The sequence below is a fragment of the Dreissena polymorpha genome, chromosome 2 (genome assembly GCF_020536995.1).
Source record: "Dreissena polymorpha isolate Duluth1 chromosome 2, UMN_Dpol_1.0, whole genome shotgun sequence".
NCBI lineage: Eukaryota > Metazoa > Mollusca > Bivalvia > Myida > Dreissenidae > Dreissena > Dreissena polymorpha.
The window spans coordinates 133,563,015-133,586,929 of record NC_068356.1 but is presented as its reverse complement, the minus strand read 5'-3'; the positions used below and the strand labels follow the sequence as shown (position 1 = coordinate 133,586,929).

Genomic DNA, 23,915 nt, shown 5'->3' with positions numbered 1-23,915 from the left:
GAAGCCGGATTATGTTTTCAATATCCGGAGAGAAGACAGTCGCGTGCAAAGATGTAGCACGTGAAACCGTGCTAGAGTTACACGTCAACTCATGAATGTAACGACCGCATAGTGGATATTGGATCAGTTCGTAACTTAATCTATTGAGTTGCATAGTAAGGCGAATTAGACTTTCATTGATAAATGTGCTCGATATTATATGTTTACAGTTTCCGACGACCAAACGCTGAAAATGAAAAATGCCTACACAATAATCTATTCGAAATGTCCTATAGATGTAATCAATGACACACCTGGTTCAAAATGTGAGTTTGGTTGGTGGTCTCAATACCGTACAGGTTAGGTTTCCACCGGGTACTGTGATTTCCCCCAACAGCACTTGGACACGCCAAAACTGAAGATCTTTTATAAACTTGATAGCTTAAAAGTGCTGATGCCATTAAATATTCAATATTTGTTCCAACATTCGCGATTCTAGAAAGTGAATTTGGTAAGAGTGCATTGGCTTACTCCGGGCCATTTTATAATGCTACCTCGGACACGAAAGGACTAAACTTCGAAATACGCATGCACACAACTAGATAAAATACGGTGTACAAAAGGAGGCTTCTTCGCCTCTTTTCTGGCTCCATTTCTGCTGCCGCCTTGGCTAGCCCTTTGCATGATGGAAAATTTGTCGTCTGCTAAAATGTCGTCTGCTGAATTTCTAAAATAAGCATTTTCTTCATTTTTTTCAAAGAATACTATCAGAATAGCAAACAGTTTGGATCCTGATGAGACGCCACGTTCTGTGGCGTCTCATCTGGATCCAAAATGTTTGCAAAGGCCTTCAAAATTCGGTTCCAGCACTGAAAGAGTTAGACACAAATAAGTATGAGTCGCAGACCGCACTGTCTGATCAGAGACAACACGCTCCACTTTTATGGTAGTTTTCGTTAAGGCGGACCGCGTCGTCTCTGATTCGCCTGTACTGACTGCACAGGCTATTCTGGGACGATTCTTGGCCTACATGCATTTAGCGGACTAAACACCAGTCAATGATAACACTGGCGTCAACATGTTCATGTGGTATTGTGCAAAATGCAAGACCATATGAATATGTAAGATGCCCTATGTTATGCTTCAGTTCTATGTGCCTTCGATTATCGTCTTAAGTCAAAGACGACTTGGTAGGTTATCTTTAAGCGGGGAATCGTACCCGCGAATCGTATCGGCGATTTAAATTAGTTATCATGAACCGGTGTTTTACCTGAGTGCGGCTGGTATGAAAGAAAAAAAAGATATATTTGCTTATTTTCAAGATTAATTAACAAACCCTTCAAATGACAAGCAATACACATGTCAATTCATTAAAGCTTTTCTTACGCTTAATATTTGTATTATTTTAATATATTATTTGAGTAATAATATCGTTACCATGCTCATAGTTGGTACTACACAATACCTGACTCTACATATGCGTATGTATATATCTTTTGTGATTACTGAAATAGTTTTACTTGTATCGTCGCTAATGTTAATGTATATAATGCTACATCTAGAGTAGTATTTTTCACATAGTAGATGTATTTTTTATTTAAATATTTGCTTCCAAATGAACAGAGCACAACCGGACTATTTTGCAGGGCAAAGATCACGAGGAAAATACAATTGTGATACATTCCCTTCTCTTCCGTATGCATTGCTTTATCTATGCAAATGTAGTTGGTTTAAACTTATTTATTATGACATAGTAACATATTCACAAGTTACATGACATTGACATATGATTGGGCTGAAAGGCGAACCTTATAAATGTAGTTGTATTTGAGACCATGTAAAGTGTTATAAACTCAGGACAAAAAACTCAGTTAAATCTCATTTACCAAAGTTTAATATACATGAATATAGTAATTACTTTATATTCAGACTCACGTTATGTTTAAAAGGAAGTGAGCAAAACCAACGATGCTGTTTTTGAAGACATATTCATTCTTTTCTTGAAAATATCATAAGCACGCACATCAATGAATGGTTTCAAATGATTTTTGCAAACGAATACAATTATCTGTTTGCCAAGAGACAAGTAAACACGTGGAAACCATTCCTTTCAATTTAAGCTGGTTTATTGCGGTCAAAAGTCACGAAAATAAAATATTGGGTCACTTAATGGTACACTTGAAATCATAATCTTATCAAGTGTTTTAAGGTGTACGAGTCGCTCTCTTGTGATCCCGCAACTGTATTTGCGCCCATTCAAAATATACTGACATGACCACACAGTTGCGGTCAACTCGAACTAAATGATTAACCCATTTATGCCTAGTGGACTCCATCATCATTCTAAATTGGATCAATTTTTTTCCAAAATTAAGGATGTCTAGTATATTTATTTCTATATTTAGAACATTTCTTACAGAAATTCCTTTAAGCAAACAGCGCAGACCCTGATGAGACGCCGCATCTGGGTCTACGCTGTTTGCCAGGGCATTTTTTCTAGACGCTAAGCATAAATGGGTAAAAGGAGCCTTTTCAAAGATTTTGGCACGTATTGAAGTTTGTCATTAAATGATTTATATTGATAAATGCAAACATAGGATCTAAAAAGCTCCAGTAAAAAACAAGAATACAATTTAAGAAAGAAAAAAAGTAACCCTCAACTGGGCTCGAACCACTGACCCTTGGAGTAAAAGTCAATCGCTTAGACCACTCGGCCATCCATGCCCATACAATGAGTGATATATTTTATACTTTATATAAGCAATCCTTGTAGTATCCCAAAATATAACGACAACAACAGAACTCTCCAAATTATTCAATCGTTTCGCGTTGCGCGTTGCAACGCTTTATAATTTTCAGGATTTTAAATCGTCAAAAGATGCATAAAAAATGATGGATATTTTAGAGCATTGTAAATGTTCAGTATTACTGTTTCCTCACAAATATCATAACTACAACGAAAATTTGCGAAATCTGATTTTTTTTTATTTTGTCAATTTACCAAAACGTGAATAAGCCTCTTTAAGGGTGATGTATAGCTATTTTCCCGAAGAAACTGATTAAATCAATCATAATAGTGAATCAAGTAAGTTTAATTTGCCTTGCTCTCGACGTGCGATAGTGTACGGTTAGTGCTTTATGAAATCCTATTAGATAAAACAATGGACCAAATCATGCTCGGCAAACCTATGGACTTTTATTACTTTTCAAATGGAAGAGCACTTATAGCTTTTAGCAATTGCCGCTTTAGAGTTATAATCAATTTCATCCTTATTTAAAACTCACCGTTCCTAAATGTTTAAACAAGTATTTTATTCATGGTTCAACAAGTGCTTTTAATAATTCTGAAATCGTGTGAAATATTTTAACACGTTACCGTGTAATATGATACGCGTGTATCTTCCAAAGACAAAGAACGAAATAAGCGTTATCCATTTAAGAACGCAGATGGAATTTTCAGACTTTCGCACACGATAGTTAGGTTTGGATCAAATTTCAAATGCAACCATATTTTCAATTAAGAATCGAAATATATATTCGAATTATTGTCAATAGCGCTCCATTCAACAAATTTGGGTCTTTCTAATGCTAACGCACATTTCACATTTTGGTAAATTGACAAAATTGAAAACAAATGTTTCAGATTTGCTAATTTCCGTTGTAGTTATGATATTTGTGAGGAAACAGTAATACTGAATATTTACCATGCTCTGAAACATCCGTTTTATGCATCTTTTAACGATTTAAAAACCTGAAAATTATAAAGCGTTGCAACGCGAAACGATTGAATAATTTGGAAAGTTCTGTTATTGTCGTTAGATTTTGGGATACTACGAGGATTGCTTATATGAAGTATAAAATACATAACTCACAGTATGAGCGCGGATGGCCGAGTGGTCTAAGCGATAGACTTAATCTCCAGGGGTCAGTGGTTCTAGCCCAGTTGAGGGTTACTTTTTTCTTGCTTTAATTCTATTCTTGCTTTTTTTCTGGAGCTTTTTAAATCCCATGTTAACATTTATCAAAATAAAGCATTAACTGACAAACTTCAATACATGTCAAAATCTGTGAAAAAGCCCCTTTAATTCTTGCATCTAATCTCAAAATGATTGCTGATTTTGCGATAACCCACTATGTTTCGATTTTTTTTATGATAATCGGTACCAAAATGATATATCTATTGATGAAATGCATTTGATCGGCTTCTTTAAATTTGACGTCAAAATGTAATTCAATGATTCAATTAAATTAAAATAAATACATATAATTATTAGTAGTATTTAAGTATTATTATTATTAGTGTATAAATGATATAAAGACGACAAGATTAGTTATTAAGAATCGAGTAAGGAATACAAATGTATGCACTTTACTAAAATCAAACGTTTAATTTACTTCTTCAAAATGATCATGTTCTATCTTCTAAAAATGGTTCATTATTACAGACCAAAATTATTTCATGCATGCACTGTAACGACCTATAAACGAGGTGTTACAAAGCATTCTCTCGATATCTTTGGAATTTCAAGTGTTTTATGGTATTTAATTGATGTATGTTCATCGGAACTATGGTAACGAAGTCGTTTAAGAAGTTCGCTGAACTTTGTTTTGGATCACTCCGGGTTACGGAATATCTGAGATCGTAACTGATGCTCAGTTTTGACAAAATCTCAATGTATGTGTAATAAAACAGAATTTGAAAAATACTAGTAATACAGATTTTTATCCCAGAATTAAAACACAATTAAATGAATTATCCGACTTCGCTCGAAAATTACCATCTGGAACATATTTGTAAAATATTAATTTAATGTAAATCATGCGTGTGCGTTTATTATTATCATTTACGGTGTGATTGAGACAATGTACATTAGCATGTGTCGCTTTCTGTGAGATTGAAACAATGTACATTCGTGTGTGTTTACGATTGTCGCTTTCTGTGTGATTGAAACAATGAACATTCGTGTGTGTTTACGATTGTCGCTTTCTGTGTGATTGAAACAATGTACATTCGTGTGTGTTTACGATTGTCGCTTTCTGTGAGATTGAAACAATGTACATTCGTGTGTGTTTACGATTGTCGCTTTCTGTGTGATTGAAACAATGTACATTCGTGTGTGCTTACGATTGTCGCCTTCTGTGAGATTGAAACAATGTACATTCGTGTGTGTTTACGATTGTCGCTTTCTGTGTGATTGAAACAATGTACATTCGTGTGTGTTTACGAGTGTCGCTTTCTGTGTGATTGAAACAATGTTCATTCGAGTGTGTTTACGATTGTCGCTTTTTTCTGTTTACGATTGTCGCTTTCTGTGTGATTGAACCAATGTACATTCGTGTGTGTTTACGATTGTCTCTGTGTGATTGAAAAAATGTACATCGTGTGTGTTTACGATGGTCGCTTTCTGTGTGATTGAAAAAATGCACATACGTGTGTGTTTACGATGGTCACTTTCTATGAGATTAAAACAATATACATTCGTGTATGTGTATGCTTGTCTTTTTATCTGAGATTGAGACAATCACCATATTAATATTATTATGTTTGTTGTTTTGAGCGTCTTTGATGCAATAGTCTTTGAATTTCGTTTCCATGTGATTGAAACAATCAGTGTGATTGAAACAATCAGTGTGATTGAAACAATCAGTGTGATTTCAATTGTCGTTCGTAATGTGATGTGGCCTCTTTCCGTCTGAATGTTGTTGACATGTTTCGCTGTCGGAGGGTTTGATAATAACCGTTGGTGAGATTCGTCATTTGTCTTTCCTCAGATGATAAGGAACAATTATGATCGTTATGGGCGTTTTTTGTGTGTGATTAAACCCGTATGACTAAGGCTGCGTATGTAATTGCCGCCGGTGATTCAATAAAATTCTTTTCAAAAGATACGTGATGAACTTTGGCATAGCTTTTGTAATATGTTTTGTTCATTAATATTCCAATATAAAATCGCTTTATATACGATAATATATTCATCATACTTCAAAGTTATCGGACCAGAATTCGAATGATGCAAAAGGCTAATAGAGACTTGTTAACACTTTTCTAATCGACATGACAACATCTTATACGGGGCGGTGTGGGTTTTAATTGTGGGAACATGCAAATGTCGGTGACCAAGAGTCTGCCGCGACTATTCATAAGATCTTAATCAAATGAATTCGGATAATTATCACGGTAAATTAAGATGCCCGATATGAATCTAAACGCTAAATTGCCATCAATGTGTGCGACAAAAAGCCGGCAAATCACGAGCCGGTAAAGTCCGTATGCGTTTAATAGCTTATACGAATAGGGTACTTGGTTTTAATTTCTTTTGCCGCGTTTTAATTTAACGGCGATTTAAATTAATTATCATGAACATTTTTCAAACGTCAGCGAACAGTATTTTTTGTATTTTCATTCACACAAACACGTAAAGTTCATTCATCGAAAATAGCATTAAATGTATAGTTGTACGGGTAAATTATAGTACTAGTATTGCACCGAATCTATATTGCTATATCTATTTCGCTCAGCAATAGCTTTGATTTTTTTAATTACGTGTATATATTTTTATACGGTTGCCGCATCGCTGACATCTAACTATCTTATCTTATCATTTTGCACATCGACCATTTTCGTTATGATAAAATATCAATTAAAACATTTTAGTCTTGTCGTTGCATGATTTATGTGTCTTTATATAGGTTTTTTCTTATATAGCACTTAATTTATGCATCTTAAACATATTAACGAATAACAGTCTTGTATCATTTATATATTAATACATAAATCTCTGAAACATATTAAGCATTAAGCATGTAGTATTGCACATTTTATAACTTTATGACTTGTACACACAAAAACTTTGATTGAATTGTCCCTTGACTTACTGCACACAACTGACACTTCCAACTACCTGTTTAATGTTAACTGCTGCGACGACAATCCATGACATCTAATAATCTTAAGTGCATTGAATGAGCCGCGTTCTGAGAAAACTGGGCTTAATGCATGTGCGTAAAGTGTCGTCCCTGATTAGTCTGACATTTTTCGCTTTTATGGTATTTTTAGTTTCAATGAAGTCCCTCCTTACCGAAAATCACGTTTAGGCGGAAAGTGTTGTCCCTGATAAGCCTGTGCAGCCTGCACAGGCTAATCTGAGATGACACCTTACGCACATGCATTAGGCCCAGTTTTCTCAGAACAAGGCTCAAATGTTTAAGTTGTTTAAGTTGTTTTACAGTACATGTTCACATGTTTGTTATTTAGCAAATTTTAATTAAAAGCTTAACTTTGTATATCAAACGCATACTGACATAATACAAGTAAAGGATTTTAACTCACATACGTTGATCTTTACATACGACTTTTTGGTCGGAAGCATTTTACACTGACCATTCGCATGAGCGTTCCGATATATTTCAAACAAAATTAAATTTTTTTAAATATAAAATATTTTATATTGAGACTTTTTGGCGATAAATGTTTAATGGTTGTATCCTTTATAACCGGTTTACGTTATTTCATTGATAGCTGTGGTAAGATTTTTTATAACCTTCGTAAATGTTGGGGGAAAAACGTCAACTGTTCAACGACGCTTGAATATGAAATAGCATATTAAATACAGACGTAAATTTGTTAGCTGTTGCATAATTGTTCGTTTACATGTACACACAAATATTGACACATTTAATATATGTTCTTTATTTTGTCAGTATCAGTTGAAATATATTTATAGCCATTTGCATCGTGAAGTAAACTTTGAGTTTACAGCATTCAAATTCGTCAACTAATACATAAGAGTAACAATATGTTAACAAATAGATTTAAATGCATCGAGTGTCTTTCTTCTCGCGGTTGTGGTTATTGCAATTTGTTAAATTTGCCGTGAAATCCATAAAGTAAATGGTAAGTGAATTTTAAATGCGCGCAGATGTTATAAAACGCGCAAGTGACTAAAATTGTTTCCTTTTAAACTTAAAACTTAAACGTAACACTGTTCCATTCACTTTTTCAGCTTTATTTCTTGCGCTTTTAAATTTCAATGGTGAAAAAATCCATAATTTCTAATAATGTGTGATTGGTATTTACGGATTATTAAAAATAAAATGTTCAGTGTAAACTTTTTGTTTAACCCATTTATGCCCAGTGGACTCTCCCATGATTCTAAATTGGATCGATTTATTTCCAAAATTAGGGGTGTCTAGTATATTTATTACTATATTAAGAATATTTCTTACAGAAATTCCTTTAAGCAAACAGCGCAGACCCAGATGAGACGCCGCACCATGCGGCGTCTCATCTGGGTCTACGCTGTTTGCCAATGCCTTTTTTTCAAAACGCTAGGCATAAATGGATTAATAATCATTTTTTTAGACAAACAGACTAAAAACACAATACTAGTATATACATGTTTTGTTTGGGTTATTTTTACTTTAACTAAAACATATATAAACTGTAAATTAGCATTAAATTGAACTGAAATTTCTAAAAAAAGTAATATTTTAATACGTAATTAATTACTTCATAAAAACTGTTTGGCTGTAAAATGAACCTATTGGTATTATTATTTAATAACCCGCAGTCAATGTTTGTCTTGTCGGGTGATATAACAGCGCGCTAATTTGACAGATATGATAAACCGACGGCACCGTGGCGTCAGACGCGAGTGGCGCGACCTAACGATAACGACCGGTCGGTGTGAAAACGGCTTTGATAACTTTCTCAATTAACCCATTTATGTCTAGCGTTTAGAAAAAGGCCGTGGCAAACAGCGTAGACCCAGATGAGACGCCGCATGATGCGACGTCTCAAAAGGGTATGCGCTGTTTGCTTAAAGGAAATTCTGTAAGAAATAATCTAAATATAGAATTAATATACAAGACATCCCTAATTTTGGAAATAAATTGATCCAATGTAGAAGGATGGGAGAGTCCACTAGGCATAAATGGGTTAAACGGGCTTGCTCACAGATTGGTGTATACATTTGAAAGGTGTCATGAAATGTCTTTTAATGAACGATTTAAGCGTCGACACGAAACACTTCCAGAAACAAGAAGAAAAAAACTCGTTTGTTACGGCAGGATTTGAACAAGTACCAATCCGTCTCTAGGCTGCCACATGAACAAATCAATATTTGTTGATGCAAGTTTTAATTAATGAGAGCAATCTACGTGTTTCACCAATTTAACAAAATAACGTCTGACGTTCCTACGTTCTGTTTAATATAATGACTATACTTTACAGAAACGTTACTTATATTTATTTTTTAACCTTTTTTATTTCCGTTTTCGGTAGTATTTTTTGTCTCCTTAAACCCATTTATGCCTAGTGTCTAGAACAAGGCCTTGGCAAACAGCGTAGACCCAGATGAGACGCCGCATAATGCGGCGTCTCATCAGGATCTGCGCTGTTTGCTTAAAGGAATTTATGTAAGAAATTTCCTAAATATAGAAATAAATATACTAGACATCCCTTATTTTGGAAATAAATTGATCCATTTTAGAAGGATGGGAGAGTCCACTAGGCATAAATGGGTTAAGTTTACTTTTCTTTTAGTTTTGCAATCTGTGTTAGATTGAAATCAAATAGTCAATCTGCGAACCTGTCCAATTAAAGGTTTACGGCCTCGTGTTACACTACAACCTGCGAATACCGGCGAAGAACTGAAAGAAATCACACTGTAAGAAATGAATATTTCCATGAAAAACGTGTAACTTGTGTGTGTGTGTGTTGGTTTGAGACGTCGATGTTTTTAACAATATTGTACACAGACAGTCTTTAAAAGATTTTTCTTTCAACAAGATTTAGAGTATGTTTAACTTTAAAAGGAAAACAGTAACACAACACAAATAACAACAACAATAACAGCAGCACAAACGACAGCGGGAAAGGGAATGAATCTAGATACGTATGGTCTTTACACAACTGATGTCATCGTGATGTCGCAGACTTGAAGACTGATGGAATTGTAGATAACTTGATTTTTTTTCTGACTGTGAAGTCACGACTTTCATATTCGGTGCAAAATGATTCCATTAAAAAATACCGAGCATAATCACTCACTAAAACATATATTATATTAAATATTCGATAGTTCAAATCATAGGTTTTGCAATATGGCTGTTTAATGTCATTAATTTGTTATTTTAGCTTTTTTCCATATTTTCTTGGGCAATTTTTTTAATTTTAAGAGTTTAAAAGTCATAGGTTTCTTAGCTGAAAATTTTATGAGTGCCGTTCCTGAATTGCCTGCGGGGAAGGCTAACCTGGGACGACAATTTACGCACATGCATTTTTACCTTCTACATGTTCTCCGAATCTTTGTTTTGATATGTTTTTTCACAATTATTATGAAGAAAACATTAGCAGGTGAGCAGTTTTGTTAGCTGAACGGGGTCATTTGTAGCAAGTGGCCCAAAAGTCATATCCCGCTTTGTCCCGGAAACTCCCACTGACGTACACAAATACAATATGAAAACTCTTCGTCGCTAGTAACTTTGAACCATATGTCAAGCATAAAACCACTGATTCCAAGTAAAACAAAAAAATACCGAAAAATATATCTGACCAAATAATTGAACGGTTTCGTGTAATCAACACAAAATCTGCATCCAATCGCGCGCGTATCATTATGTTGGGACTGCTAAATTTATGCTTATTATATATATTCTTTTAAACGAAGTTGTTAACCTGTCGGTTCTTCGCCCTGTATGAAGATGATAATAACGCTTTTGAAGAATCAAGTATTAATGACAAGTAAGGGGCACGAACGTTATACAGTACACCTATCTTAGAGTCTACATTTATACGTATCTCGTAACACTATGGGGACATCGGTATACGTTTGTGGCCCATTGTTCACACGAAGCACGGGCTAACTTTTCACAGGGTTTAATGGTTTTATAGCTAATTGATAGCGAGTAAGAAATAATATACTTAGTAATTATGTGAAATATGCCCGGGTTAATCGACTGGAACACGGCACGAAGATGATACTCCGAGACTGGCAACTTCTCATAGGAGGAAACGTGTGTGTGTATTTTTAATCCATTTATGCCGAGTGGACTTTCCCATTCTTCTAAATTGGATCAATTTATTTCCAAAATTAGGGATGTCTAGTATATTTATTTCTATACTTAGAATATTTTTTACAGTAATTCCTTTAAGCAAACAGCGCAGACCCTGATGAGACGCCGCATCATGCGGCGTCTCATCTGGGTCTACGCTGTTTGCTAAGGCCTTTTTTCTAGACGCTAGGCATAAATGTTAATGAAATCCTGCCGCGCCTGAGGCTGCATTTTGAGTGGACCCGGACTATTTTGCAGCACTCCTTCCTAATTAAGTTGCTTGACTCACAAACGTTGGGGCGAATGATTGAATTATAGCTGCCCTTTAAATATAATTTATTAAGTTGTTACTGAAAATATGTTCAACTTTTGGTGTCTTATTGTGTTATGGGGTGAAACCGGGGTACCCACAGGAATCTCCACTTGTCAGGTTTGGTCACCACCAACCAACAATACCTCCGGGAACGGGGATTGAACCCGGGTCGCTTAGGTAAGAAGCCAACCCACGCGCTACCCGGCCATCTAATAGGATGGTACTAGTGGAATCATATTACAAGAAAATGAAAAATTCGAGTAGAAATTGCATTATATCGAATGAGACAAAAAAATCAGAACATTTTCAAAGAAGAGTCGTTATTTACCACTGATGTCTCAACAAAATACGAAGATGACATTAATGGCTTTAGTATAGCACGCGGAACACATTTTTTTTTTTACATGACTGCAACGCGTGGGACCAGTCTATCAAATTGAAACCTAGACCATTTTGCACGCAATTCCTCTTGATACATTTAGTGACCCTCTCGACTGCGACCGTATTGGGTTGCTGGGCATTCCTGTCCAGGCTCCCTCTCGTTATTCGACACAGACACGAGATCCATGTACTCTGTGAACGGCTCGCTTCGCGGATTTTGCGGTTACGGTGATGCTGGGGTATCATTCTTGTGGTTTTGTCAAATATTTTTAATCGCCCTTGAGATGTTTTTTTTATATGGATTTGTATTAAACAAATGTGCCAATGAGCAACTTGAAAACATATATCGGGTCTTAATTTTGGTTAATATTATGAGGGGAAACATTCTTTTTGTACATTTGTTACGCTTTACCATTAGCATTGTCGGCATAAATCATAAGTCAGGCTTCAGAAGGCATACATAAGGTACCTGATTCCGACGAATAACTGCAATGAAAGAGTGTTCCTTAATATTTATGGTCTCTCCTAGTAAATCTATGGATACATGTATTTATATTTTCCGATTTGAAGCTCAATTTGTACCCTCACTTGAAACGATATAACAGTGTGTCCTGACCGCTCCTCTTTAAACCTACATGTCATTGCAGATAATGCGTGCTTTCCCTATGTGCGATGCATTTGACCGGATTTATTCCTAGTCGCTGCCGAAAACGTATTGCAAAACAATGTTTCCCGCAAAACGCAGTTTGACAATCTCTCGTCTCGGCGCATGATGACATTTAGAAACCTCGGATCGCTTAGTGAAGTGAACCTTTCTTCCACAATGACTCAGACTGACTGGGGATGACACTTGCTGGAAGTAAACACATTAGATCCGGGGAAATGAGAGCGAAAGATGTGCGCTGAATGACAGCTTCTCGCTACTAGACGCGCTCTCATCTATCAGGATCTGCCACGAAATCGTCTAGCTTGTCGAGACGACTATTCCACGGCGGCCATTTGCAATCTCGGCTCATCATTGCGCTATTCTTACGACATTAACTATTCCCATAGTGGTTTGGAACCGTAGGTGAATGGCATTCAATTCTTCTTTTGATCCCGGTCGGACTCGGCATTGATTGTTCCTCGCTTTTCAGAGACTTCTGCTCTGACCGAAGGAATTTAAATAACAATATGCAACAAAAGGAATTTCGCGTCTTTACAGACTCATAACTACTTACTAGACCTGAAGAATTTATTAGTCTACTAAAATGGTGTATTTATAGTTAAAACTGCAACCTCTCTTAGATAATACACATACCTGGCCAATACAAATATTTTTTGCAGCATACAGTGCTCAACCTATCAAATACAAACACTCGTTAAAAATATATGTAATGTTAACTGAGTATGATAGTGATGACGTTGGTTTTAAATACGTTCATGTACTAGTTGTGATTTATTTCCTCATTTAGTTCTGCTCGAATGGGAATGAAAACGCCTCTAACTCGTTGTTCCGGGTGTTGTCCGTTCAATGTCCGAGACTTTGCAGGAATACTATCTTTGACACCTTTCTGGGAAAAAAGCGAAACAACTGAACCTCGTACACGCACACAAGAATAAACGATGGGGACTTCATTACTTATAATAAACATTTAATTTAAAGTTTTTTTTTATAAATAGATCCACTTCGTATTGGTAAGAGTACAGAAACTTATGCAAAGAATTAACCAAACGTAAAACACATACAAACATACATTACATTTAAAAAGATGTACAACAATTTGATTATTTGTGTACGTGTACAAAACAATACTATTTTATTATAATTCTTAATATTTTTGCATCTGCACTTAAACATTGCACGTTTTGTATACGCTTTAATGGTTCGCTAAACGTTTTCAATAATCTTAAAACTATTTCCTTTGATTTGTCCAATGTTAGTCTATGCGAGCCAAACTTCTCGCAATATATTATTTCTAAAGCACCCAATGTCGCTCTTGTTTTGAAGTTTGTAATGTTCAACAGAAATGTTTTCTCGAGTGTTTTCCATAGATTTTCCCCTTTTCTCAATTGAAACAAACTTTAGAGTCACTAGGCTAAGCGTTAACGGCGCTTAGATTGCTCATTGTGTATAGATTTTTAAGAGTAGAAAAGATAGAGAATGGATAAAGTTTAACTAAACACACGGACTAAGTGTTTTGCAGTGTTTACAATTTTGTTCAATAAAAAATGGAATGCAATTAATTGAATCATATTGCTACAGTCACACAGCGTTTTCATCAATGATTTAGAAACATAGTATTAAGATGTGGAAATATGTATTGTGAAAAGTTCAATACCATATGGAAGCGAAGTGTCTACTTCAAATCTGATATTTTTAATAGCAAATAAAGAAAATTGGATGATTGCATTGCACAGAGCACTAATGAAATGCATACAGAACTTTCAAAAGTTTAATAAAAAAAATAATTACACATTGTTGTACCTAAAAATTGATTTATATTGCATATAAACAATTTTATTATTACACTGAACCCGCGACTCGATTATCATGTTCTAATTCGCAACTTCTTTTATAATTTCTATGCGTATTCTTTTGCTGGATACCTTCAAACTCCTGAATATTTTCTAGTACAAAATCGAAATCGTTTCGGAATTTTCCGTCACGTTCAGCCAGTTTAAGCAATTGTTCATTTTAAATCGCATCGATTTAAAAGCGTCGACCTTCCCGCTTAAAAATAAGGCTATCAAACAAATATTAAAAGCTCTGCGAAACAGTCGCCAAAACATAAAAATATATCACACAAGCAACACAATTTTTAACTATACCACAATACGCTTACACTCATACAAGAAGCAAGAAGGCCAACGATGTTCATACAAGGATATTTGTTTTAATACAGCGCCTTAAAATTGACACATTCCATTCTAAGTTAATGCAAAATGCACCGAATGAACCCGGCACTATCGTTTTGTCGGATATATTGAAAGAGCGCGGTGTCATTAATGGCACGCTATAAGATTTAATTAATCGCCTATGAACTGGTTAATGGTATGAGGAATTTATTATATAAATCAAACAAGGCCGATCACATTTCAAAAGCAATTTATGCGGGCAATCGCCACGGTGTCCCGACTATGTCGCCTGCAGGGTGGGAAATACGTTTCATAAATGCTTGGTTCTATGTTCATTGATAATTCGATGGGAACAGTGGGAGTCGCGTTCTGAGAAAACTGGGCATAATGCATGTGCATTAATCTGGGACGACACTTTACGCACATGCATTATGCCCAGTTTTCTCAGAACACGACTCATATGATCTAGATTTTCGGACGGCCTTGTCGACATACTGACAAACGATCGGACGGACAAAGGGCCAACCTAATGTCCCCTAAGTGAAACACCGGTTGGGAAATTAAAACACTCACCCCCTGGGCCGTGCTCTGTGACAAGAGGATTTAATGCATGTCGTAAAGTGTCATCCCAGATAAGCCCGTGCAGTCCGCACAGGCTAATCAGGGACGACACTTTTCGCTTTTATGATATTTTCTGTTTAAAGAAAGTCTCTTCTTAGCAAAAATCTAGTTTAGGCGGCAGGTGTCGTCCCTGATTAGCCTGTGCGGACTGCACAGGCTAATCTGGGACGACACTTAACGCACATTTCTTATGCCCAGTTTTTTCAGAAAAAGACTCATATGACAACTCAATAATTAGTGACAGTACTCTTGTGAGACATGATATACTTTTAAAATGTCACGTGACACGTATGCATTACCTTTTCTTTTTCAACAATCTGTCGGACATATCTCTGTTCGTCAGTCAGTCCGTCTCTGCGTTCGAAATTTGATGGTAATGCACAATCCTTATCAGGTATTAGTGTTGGACCCCTGTGTTACAGCATTCCCGAAGCCCTGTGATACTAACATTTTAAAGCAATGTTTTGAAGCGGCGTCATATCTTACCAGCGTCATGCCATTTTATTTAAATCAATGTTCCTTTCTAAGTACATCTTCAACTCATCCTTCCAAATATTAATCTCCGGTAAAGCATTTATACCAAATCATAACGCCGAGAGCGCAGACAGATTGTTGTTGGGTAAAAGTTAAACCAAAATCAAGGATAAAACATTGTTTAATTTTATGTTTCCAATACATTTCTATAGATATTGTTTAGGTATGTATACACATTTCTCAGTGTAAACGCTTATACTTTGTATAACATTATGTCGCTTAATTGCTATAGTGCTCTATCTCTATTTTTTTTCAAAAATGAGTTTTTTTTTATATCGCTGTGTTCGTGAGAACGAGATCTTTAATATGACGTAATCGGGTGAATGCTGTTCTGCACCATCTCCGGGACTTAGAGAAAAGTAGAATTCACGCTCAGATTAGTACGGTGGCATAGAGGTGACATTCACTTCTCTTTTTAAAAATTTCTCTCCTCTTTTTCCTATCTCGTGGCCACGACATAGCTAACTCGTGGCCACGAGATGGAAAAAAGAGGAGTGCACAACTAAATAAAAGCGGCGTACAATTAAAAAAAGAGCGGTGCTTCTCTTTTTTTTTTTAATTGCTATCCTCTTTTTTTCTACTAGGAGGAGAAGGAGGAGAAGCAGTAACAGCAGAATTGATAGTAGTAATAGTAGTAGTAGTAGTGGTAGTAGTAGTAGTAGTAGTAGTAGTAGTAGTAGTAGTAGTAGTAGTAGTAGTAGTAGTAGTATTTGTTGTTGTTGTTGTTGTTGTTGTTGTAGTAGTAGTTGTTGCAGTAGTAGTAGTATTAGTATTAGTAGTAGTATTAGTAGAAGTAGTAGTAGTAGTAGTAGTAGTAGTAGTAGTAGTAGTAGTAGTAGTAGTAGTAGTAGTAGTAGTAGTAGTAGCAGTAGTAGTAGTAGAAGTAGTAGTAGTAGTAGTAGTAGTAGTAGTAGTAGAACAGCAGCAACAACAACAACAGCAGCAGTAGTAGAAGTAGTAGTAATAGTAGTACTAATAGTAGTATGTTATGTTATATCAGAGCCTTGCCTGCTTTGACCAGCTATATATATGCTTACAGAATATTTACACATGTTACGCAAAATTTGATTGGCTGACTAACTCGGGATCTCGAGATAGCGAAAATTCTCTCCTCTTTTGTTTAATGCACTCTGCCTTTATTTACTGCACCGCTCTTTTTTTTAATTGCACTCCGCTTTTATTTAGTTATTTATTTATTGGCCACGAGATAGAAAAAAGAAGAGAGCAATTAAAAAAAAAGAGAAGTGTGTCACCTCTATTCCACCGTAGATTAGCCTATCAATTGCCAGAATTTACACCACGTGACTGAGTTTCATTTCAGAACTGTAATGATCCATCTCCATGACGTTCAATGAATAAATGTCCAGACCCGTAATCGAGAAAATGTCCCGATAGAGCAGTTCAGCATTAACGATTTTTTTTACCAGAATGCTCTATCTCCATACATAAAATTGCAATTAACATTAACATATAATTTACTAAAGTTAATATTTAATTATATCGATGGTCCCAATTTAAAATGACGAACCTACATTTTTGGCATTTCGCGATTTTGATATTGTGTAAAGCGGGAAATCAATGCACATATACCCCCAAAACAACAAAATAGTTAACCAATCGCAACAGCTCCATATAGTCACGTGATGTAATGACGAACCGCAATTGCTTGAAGTCAAAATGACGAAGCTGAAAAAAATTGTTACGTCGGCATTTTGCGAGCTTATTAATATATTAAAGTATCAATATAGCCATGTATTTTAAGGCAAATTGACGAAACGTAAACGTTTGCTTATAAAATAATTAAATGATGTACATTTTATAGCATTGATGAACGCAAAAAGATATCAAAATAATATAAAATGTTGAGGTATTAACTTAGTAACTTGTGGCCGCAACTAATAGCTTGTTCCTACAACTTATTAAGTTGAGGTTTCAACTTAGTAAGTTGTTCCTTCAACTTTATAACTTCTGGCCGCAAGTTACTAAGTTAAGACCACAATTGTCTGAGCACTTGCCTTGTTTGCGACTGGGTTCAGGGTTCCATCCCCGGTCTGAGCACTAGCAACGTACGCGTCGGATCCCGGTTTCGAGTCCCATGGTTTTTGGATTTGAACCCGGGACGCTTCTTGTAAAGGGCGATTCCTCTGACCGGGGCTCGATCCCGGGAACCATCGCTTACGAGGCGAGTGCAAGATGCCTAAGTTTTCGACGGTCTGAAAATCTAATACGGAGTTTTCGACGGCCTCGGGGTTCGAATCATAGTTCGAGCACTAGCCCTGAAAGCTTTGGGTCTCTAGATCAATCCTCGGTTTAAGGATTTACCCTATAAGCGACGGCTCGAATTCCGATGTGAGAATTTGCACCAACAGTGACCGGTCCCGGGTTCGAGCCCCAGTCTGAGTACTAGTCCTGAAAGCTATGGATCCCGGGTTCAAGCCTGTGTCTTAGCTCTTGCCCAGTAAGGGAAGGATCCCGGTTGCAAACCTCAGTCTGAGCGTTCGCACCGAAAGCTACGGGTTCACACAGGGACTCGAACCAAACAGCCGTCGCTAACATACCATACTGAGCACCCGCCTACTAAGCGACCGGCTGCGGAAATGAGCTTCGTAAGCAACATTTCCCGCTTTCGAGTCCGGAAATGAGAGCTAGCCTCGCAAGCTATGGGTGTTCGGGTTCTAGCGCCGGTCTGAGCACTAGCCCTGTAAGCTATAAATCCCGCATTTTTCGGGTCCGGCGATAAGACTACGACTTTGATCAGGGTCCGTTCGCTTAAATGGTAAGTACTTAAACAGGGATTTTAGCCCGGGGGCATAGCATACAGGGTGAGTGCTCAAGCAGGGCATCCAAGCCGGGATCCGTTACGTAGGGTGCGAATGCTCAGACTGGAATCCAAGTCGCTTACAGGGAAAGTCCTTAGACTGGGGCTAAAACCCAAAGACCCATCGTTTAAAAAGGGAGGTATCAGACCTGGATTCCCAACCGGAATCCGTCGCTTATGTGCCTAGTTTTCACAACAGGGTTCGAGCCCTGAACCAAGTCGCTAACTTGGCGATCGCTCAGATAGGGGCTCAAATCTGAAATCCATGACTTACATGGCAAGTGCTCAGATAGGGCTCGAACGGGGGATCCATAGCTAACAGGGATAGTGCTCGAACCCGAGCACCTAGTAAAATAAGGGGTACTAATTGTGATAAAACGGTAAAGATGAAAGGCCCGATATTATTGGTTAAACTTAAATTAGTGGTTTCAACATAGTTAGTTGGTCCCACAAGTTATTTAGTTGAGGCAAAAACTAATAAGTTGTGGGAACAAGTTATGAAGTTGTCGCCACAAGTTTCTGAGCTGAGGCCTCAACTTAATAAATAAGTTGTTCCCACAAGTTATTTAGTTGAAGGAATAACTTAATAAGTTAAATGAACAAATTACTAGGTTGAGGTCACAATTTAATAAGTTTTGGGAGCAAGTTATGAAGTTGTGGCCACAAGTTACTAAGCTGAGGTCTCAACTTAAACAGTTGTGGGGACAACGTACGTAGTTGTTTCCACAAGTTATTTTAAAAATTGTTTCCACAAGTTATTAAGTTGAAGCCACAACTTATGATGTTGTTCCCTCAACTTTATTAGTCGTTCTCACAAGTTACTAAGTTGAGGCCACACTATAAATAACGAATTGCGGTTGTCACCTCTGTTCCACCGTGTAAAACAGAAAAAAATGCATTGCTTTGCTATATCTAACGGACAACAGTGGAAAAATTTATTCTATTGAAACAAAATCTATTACAATAAGCTGTCCAATTTGCCGAAACATCACATAAATGCAAGTCTAAATGACGAAGATACATTTTACAGCAGATTTATTAACTTAACGTCAAATTAGTTCCATACGAACATGGTCTATCATGCGACACTTTTAAAAAATGTTTAAAATAATCTTTATTTGACTTTGTGCAAGACATGTTTAACTAAAATAGGTCTCCTGAAAACTTGTGTTTTTGTAGGTTCGACATTTTAAATTGAGACCATCGATATTCATATTCTCCGTTTGCTGATAAACACTCCGGTATATTTTTTCACGTACGTGCATAAATAAGTGAGAAAATAAAGGTTAAACCTTTAAATGCGTTTTTCTCCAAAAAATGAAAATGGTAGTTAGAGCACTATAGCAATCAAGCGACGATTAGTTATTAGTTAACCATCTCGAACAGGTGGAAACAGAAGTGAATAGAGTGCTTGGGCTTCAAAGAATACACAGTTAAAAGTGTGACAAGCATATCTCGAAGTCGCACGGCATTATGAAATGTTTGCTAAATTAACAATCTAAAAAACAGAGAATATAGGCAAAATTTCATTACAAAACGCCATACATAAATGCCCACGCTAAACCAGGTAATTAGAAGCAGAAAACAATATGCGACACTTGAAATATGTTTATCTTGACCACATATACAATTTCAAAAATAAATTACGACCAGTATTTCAATGGTTTCTTTCTTTACAAGTGCAATAATTTATTCTTACCTAATACAAAACAATAAAAACACACACACACAGAAGCAATAGTAAAATAACAACGGCAAAAACAGTACACGTGCACTTTTAACTCTTTCAGTGCGGGAACCGAATTTTGAACGTGGCGTCTCATCTGGATCCAAAATGTTTGCTATTCTGATAGTATTCTTTGAAAAAAAAAAATCGAAGAAAATGCTAATGTTAGAAATTCAGCAGACGACATTTTAGCAGACGACAAATTTCCCAGCATGCACATGGTTAAGATACATGCTCTGGGAAAACGAGACTTAATGCATGTGCTTAAAAGTCCGCACATGCTAATCAGGGACGACACTTTCCGTTTTTAAGCTATTGTCCGTTAAAATGAAGTACCTTCTTAGTGAAAATCCAGTTTAGGCGGAAAGTGTCGTCCACTGCGCAGGCTAACCTGGGACGATACTGTACTCACAAGAATTAAGCACCATTTTCTTCTTCTGAGGATATACTATTTTTTATTGCATGCTATTTTTTTCTGCAATATATTTTCAGGTTGCTTGACAAGTCAATGGGCGAGAGCGGGCGACTTCTTCTGCTTTCCTTTCTGTTTGCTCATGTTAGCGCGTCAACGCAAGCTTATTTCGACATGTTGAAAGAAGCCGATAATGACATGGACATAAATGACGTCACAGCGTTTCAACGCCGTGGAACGTCGCGACCGGCGCCGTCTGACAAACTTCCAATCATGGATCTTATAGAGAATCCAAATGCCGCCTTTGACCCGCCAGAATCGGAATTAAATCATATGAAATTACGAAAATTATTGGGCGACGATTTTGACCCCGAATACATGGGAATCGGGCGACCCATAATTGCAGTATTCCAACCAAATGGGACAGTCTCGTTAAATAATCGCAGGGGGCGCCCGAGAGAGCAGCGTCCGAACTTTGTGAAGGAAATAGGAAAGCCCATACGATACGGAACTCACATACGAGTTCCGGGATTAAACATGAACAGTCGTGCGAAACAAAAAGTTAAGAAATACATATGGAACTATACCCACTGCCCCGTCGTGTACGCGTGGAAGGACCTTGGTATCCGGTTCTGGCCACAGTGGATCAAAGAGGGACATTGTTATAACGGACGGTCGTGCTCGATACCCCCGGGAATGATGTGCAGGCCCACGAAATCAGAAACACGAACATTGTTCCGTTGGCACTGTCCACTTAATAGAAAAGGACAACTGTTGAAGTGTAGGTGGATTCGGATACAATATCCAATAATTACGAAATGTTCGTGTTCCTGCTAACCCCAGGTTGACTGCTTGAACAGCTATTGTTCATAATACGGGTGAAATTAACTATATGCCTCTGTTCAACGCAATGACATTTCTTTAAGTAACATTTACATAACCATCTGACCTTTTACGTTTCTTGAACTATTTCGAGATGCGAACTTCGGTCCCCTCTGCGGCGTAGTAATACATAAATAATCCGATGACGCATTTTTTTCGTATTATGATTCGCCATTGTAAAAGATATTTGTTATTGCTTTTGTATTGCTTTTACTATTTTAATTTATGTCATGAACAGTTCACGTAGAAAATCTAAAGTGCCGAAGGCGTTTATTTTACAATTAATGAAAAAAAGTAGTTGGAAAAGATTGCTGGTAATTATTATTATTTTAAGTATACGGCAAAGTGTAATCTACCGGTACTTCTCATTTTGCCAACCTTAATATTTTTTGTACATGATTGCTTGTTTTGTTTTAAGATTTGTACTACATCATGTTAATTTTAATTACACAGTTCAATTGATTGTCTGTTACTTCTGTGAACCATTTTTTGTTTACGCATATTTGCATATTTAAAATTTATAATGTGTACATATAACGTGAGTCTGTGATGTTGTAATGCACACTCGGAGATTCGAAACTACATATGTAATAACGTTTCATTAAATGTCGGACCGTTTCAAGACATTCAAAGCTGGTTACAGAGATAAATAATGCATTGAATACATACTTACCTTATGTAATAAACTACATGTATACACCAACATTATCATCAGTCAAATCTTTATTTTGATATATAAGGCCGACGTTTTGGAAGCAAACTCGATGCTGTTGTAGTAATTAACGCACACTATTGCAATGTTCAACTTCAATACTATCATAATAGTGATTTTTATAAAGGTCTTCTGCAGAGAGCTTCCAAAATACCTTATCGACGCAGTTTCTGTTTTCTTTCAATGCTGACCAGGATGCAGAATTAATGGGGTTTTCTGGGGTTTACACACTGGCTGGACGGATTGTAAACACACCGTTAAGAACTTTATTTTTGCAAATATCTCAAGTTATTGAAATTAATCTGCACAAATCTTGAGTGCATAAAAGACAGATTTTCTTGCAGTTTGTACCGATATCTCCAGGTATAAGAATAAATCCTTTAATACGTCTGAAATCGGTGACAAATGTCACGTTGCGTGAAGCATAACCGTATAAATGAATGCAGTAGACATATAATTTTTGAACAAGAACACATTCTTATTTAATAAAGTAATTCTGATGTATTTTACATTGCCATAAGCAGCATAACAATCTGTCTTTTATGCACTAGTTGAAATTCTTAAGAAAAATTGTTTTTAAAAGTTATTCGAAAAAATCACCACTTACTGGTTCCCACAAAGCCACGTGATCCTGCACCCTGAAACTTACAGGTTCCGTGAAACGTTGTCAACTTTCACACATGCATTGATTCAACATATTCACCCAGGCCAGTAAACACGTAGGACAGAGAATTGTTTGTTGAATTATTTGTTCATCGTATAGATGTTTGACATTATGGCGACCACATCAGTTAATTTGTTAAAGCGTCATAAACCTTTAAATAAAAAAATCGCCCATTTTATTTTTAACCGTTATTATAAACACTTTTATTTGCACGTGGCAACCATTCAGACTCGGGAACGAAGAAACACACCACAGTTTGCTATTTGTAAAAAAAAGTTATACAAAAACACATCGGCTAATTATTGGATTTATAGTCTTACACGTATGTATATATATGCCATCTAATATATTCCATTACAAGGGAGGCAACTTTAGATAGATTTTCTGTCAAATTTACTTACTTCCTTCCCTTACGCATAATAATCCAATTTACAGTGAAAGTCGCTGATCTTTTTAATGAAAATTAAGTAGAGAACCAACTGGGTCATTCATTAAATAATATGATAGTATTATAGATTTTGTGTATGAAGGCCAGTTTGATAATTGTATGAAATAACACGTATACTTCTCGAACAATAATTACATACAGTTATTTTTTCCGTTGGCGTCACGTTTTTGTTTATATGTATATTTATTGTTTTGTTTTATTATCTGTTCACATTTGTTCCGCTATTTCAATGTTTGTACATTGTATTTTGTATGATGTCCTCATAGGTTAATATGTTAGAAACAATAAAGTTAAATTTGAAGAAAATACTTCGTTGGTACTACACCCCGATAATTTGAGCCTTGTTCTGAGAAAACTGGGCATAATGCATGTGCGTACAGTGTCGTCCCAGATTAGCCTGTGCAGTCCGCACAGGCTAATCAGGGACGAAACTTTCCGCCTAAATGGGATTTTTGCTAACAAGAGACTTAATTTAAACGAAAAATGTCATAAAGCGGAAAGTGTCGTCCCTGATTAGCCTGTGCGGACTGCA

General features: G+C 36.4%; 1 protein-coding gene across 1 annotated transcript in view; it reads left to right on the top strand.

Moving 5' to 3' along the window:
- Positions 1–23,683, top strand: part of LOC127869068 (noggin-2-like) — a 29,561-nt gene extending 5,878 nt beyond the window's left edge. Inside the window, exon 2 of the mRNA XM_052411348.1 lies at positions 20,758–23,683. Within this exon, the coding sequence (XP_052267308.1) occupies positions 20,758–21,514 (757 nt within the window). The 3' untranslated portion in view covers positions 21,515–23,683. The remainder of the gene's footprint in view (positions 1–20,757) is intronic.
- The last annotated feature ends 232 nt before the right edge of the window (positions 23,684–23,915 follow it).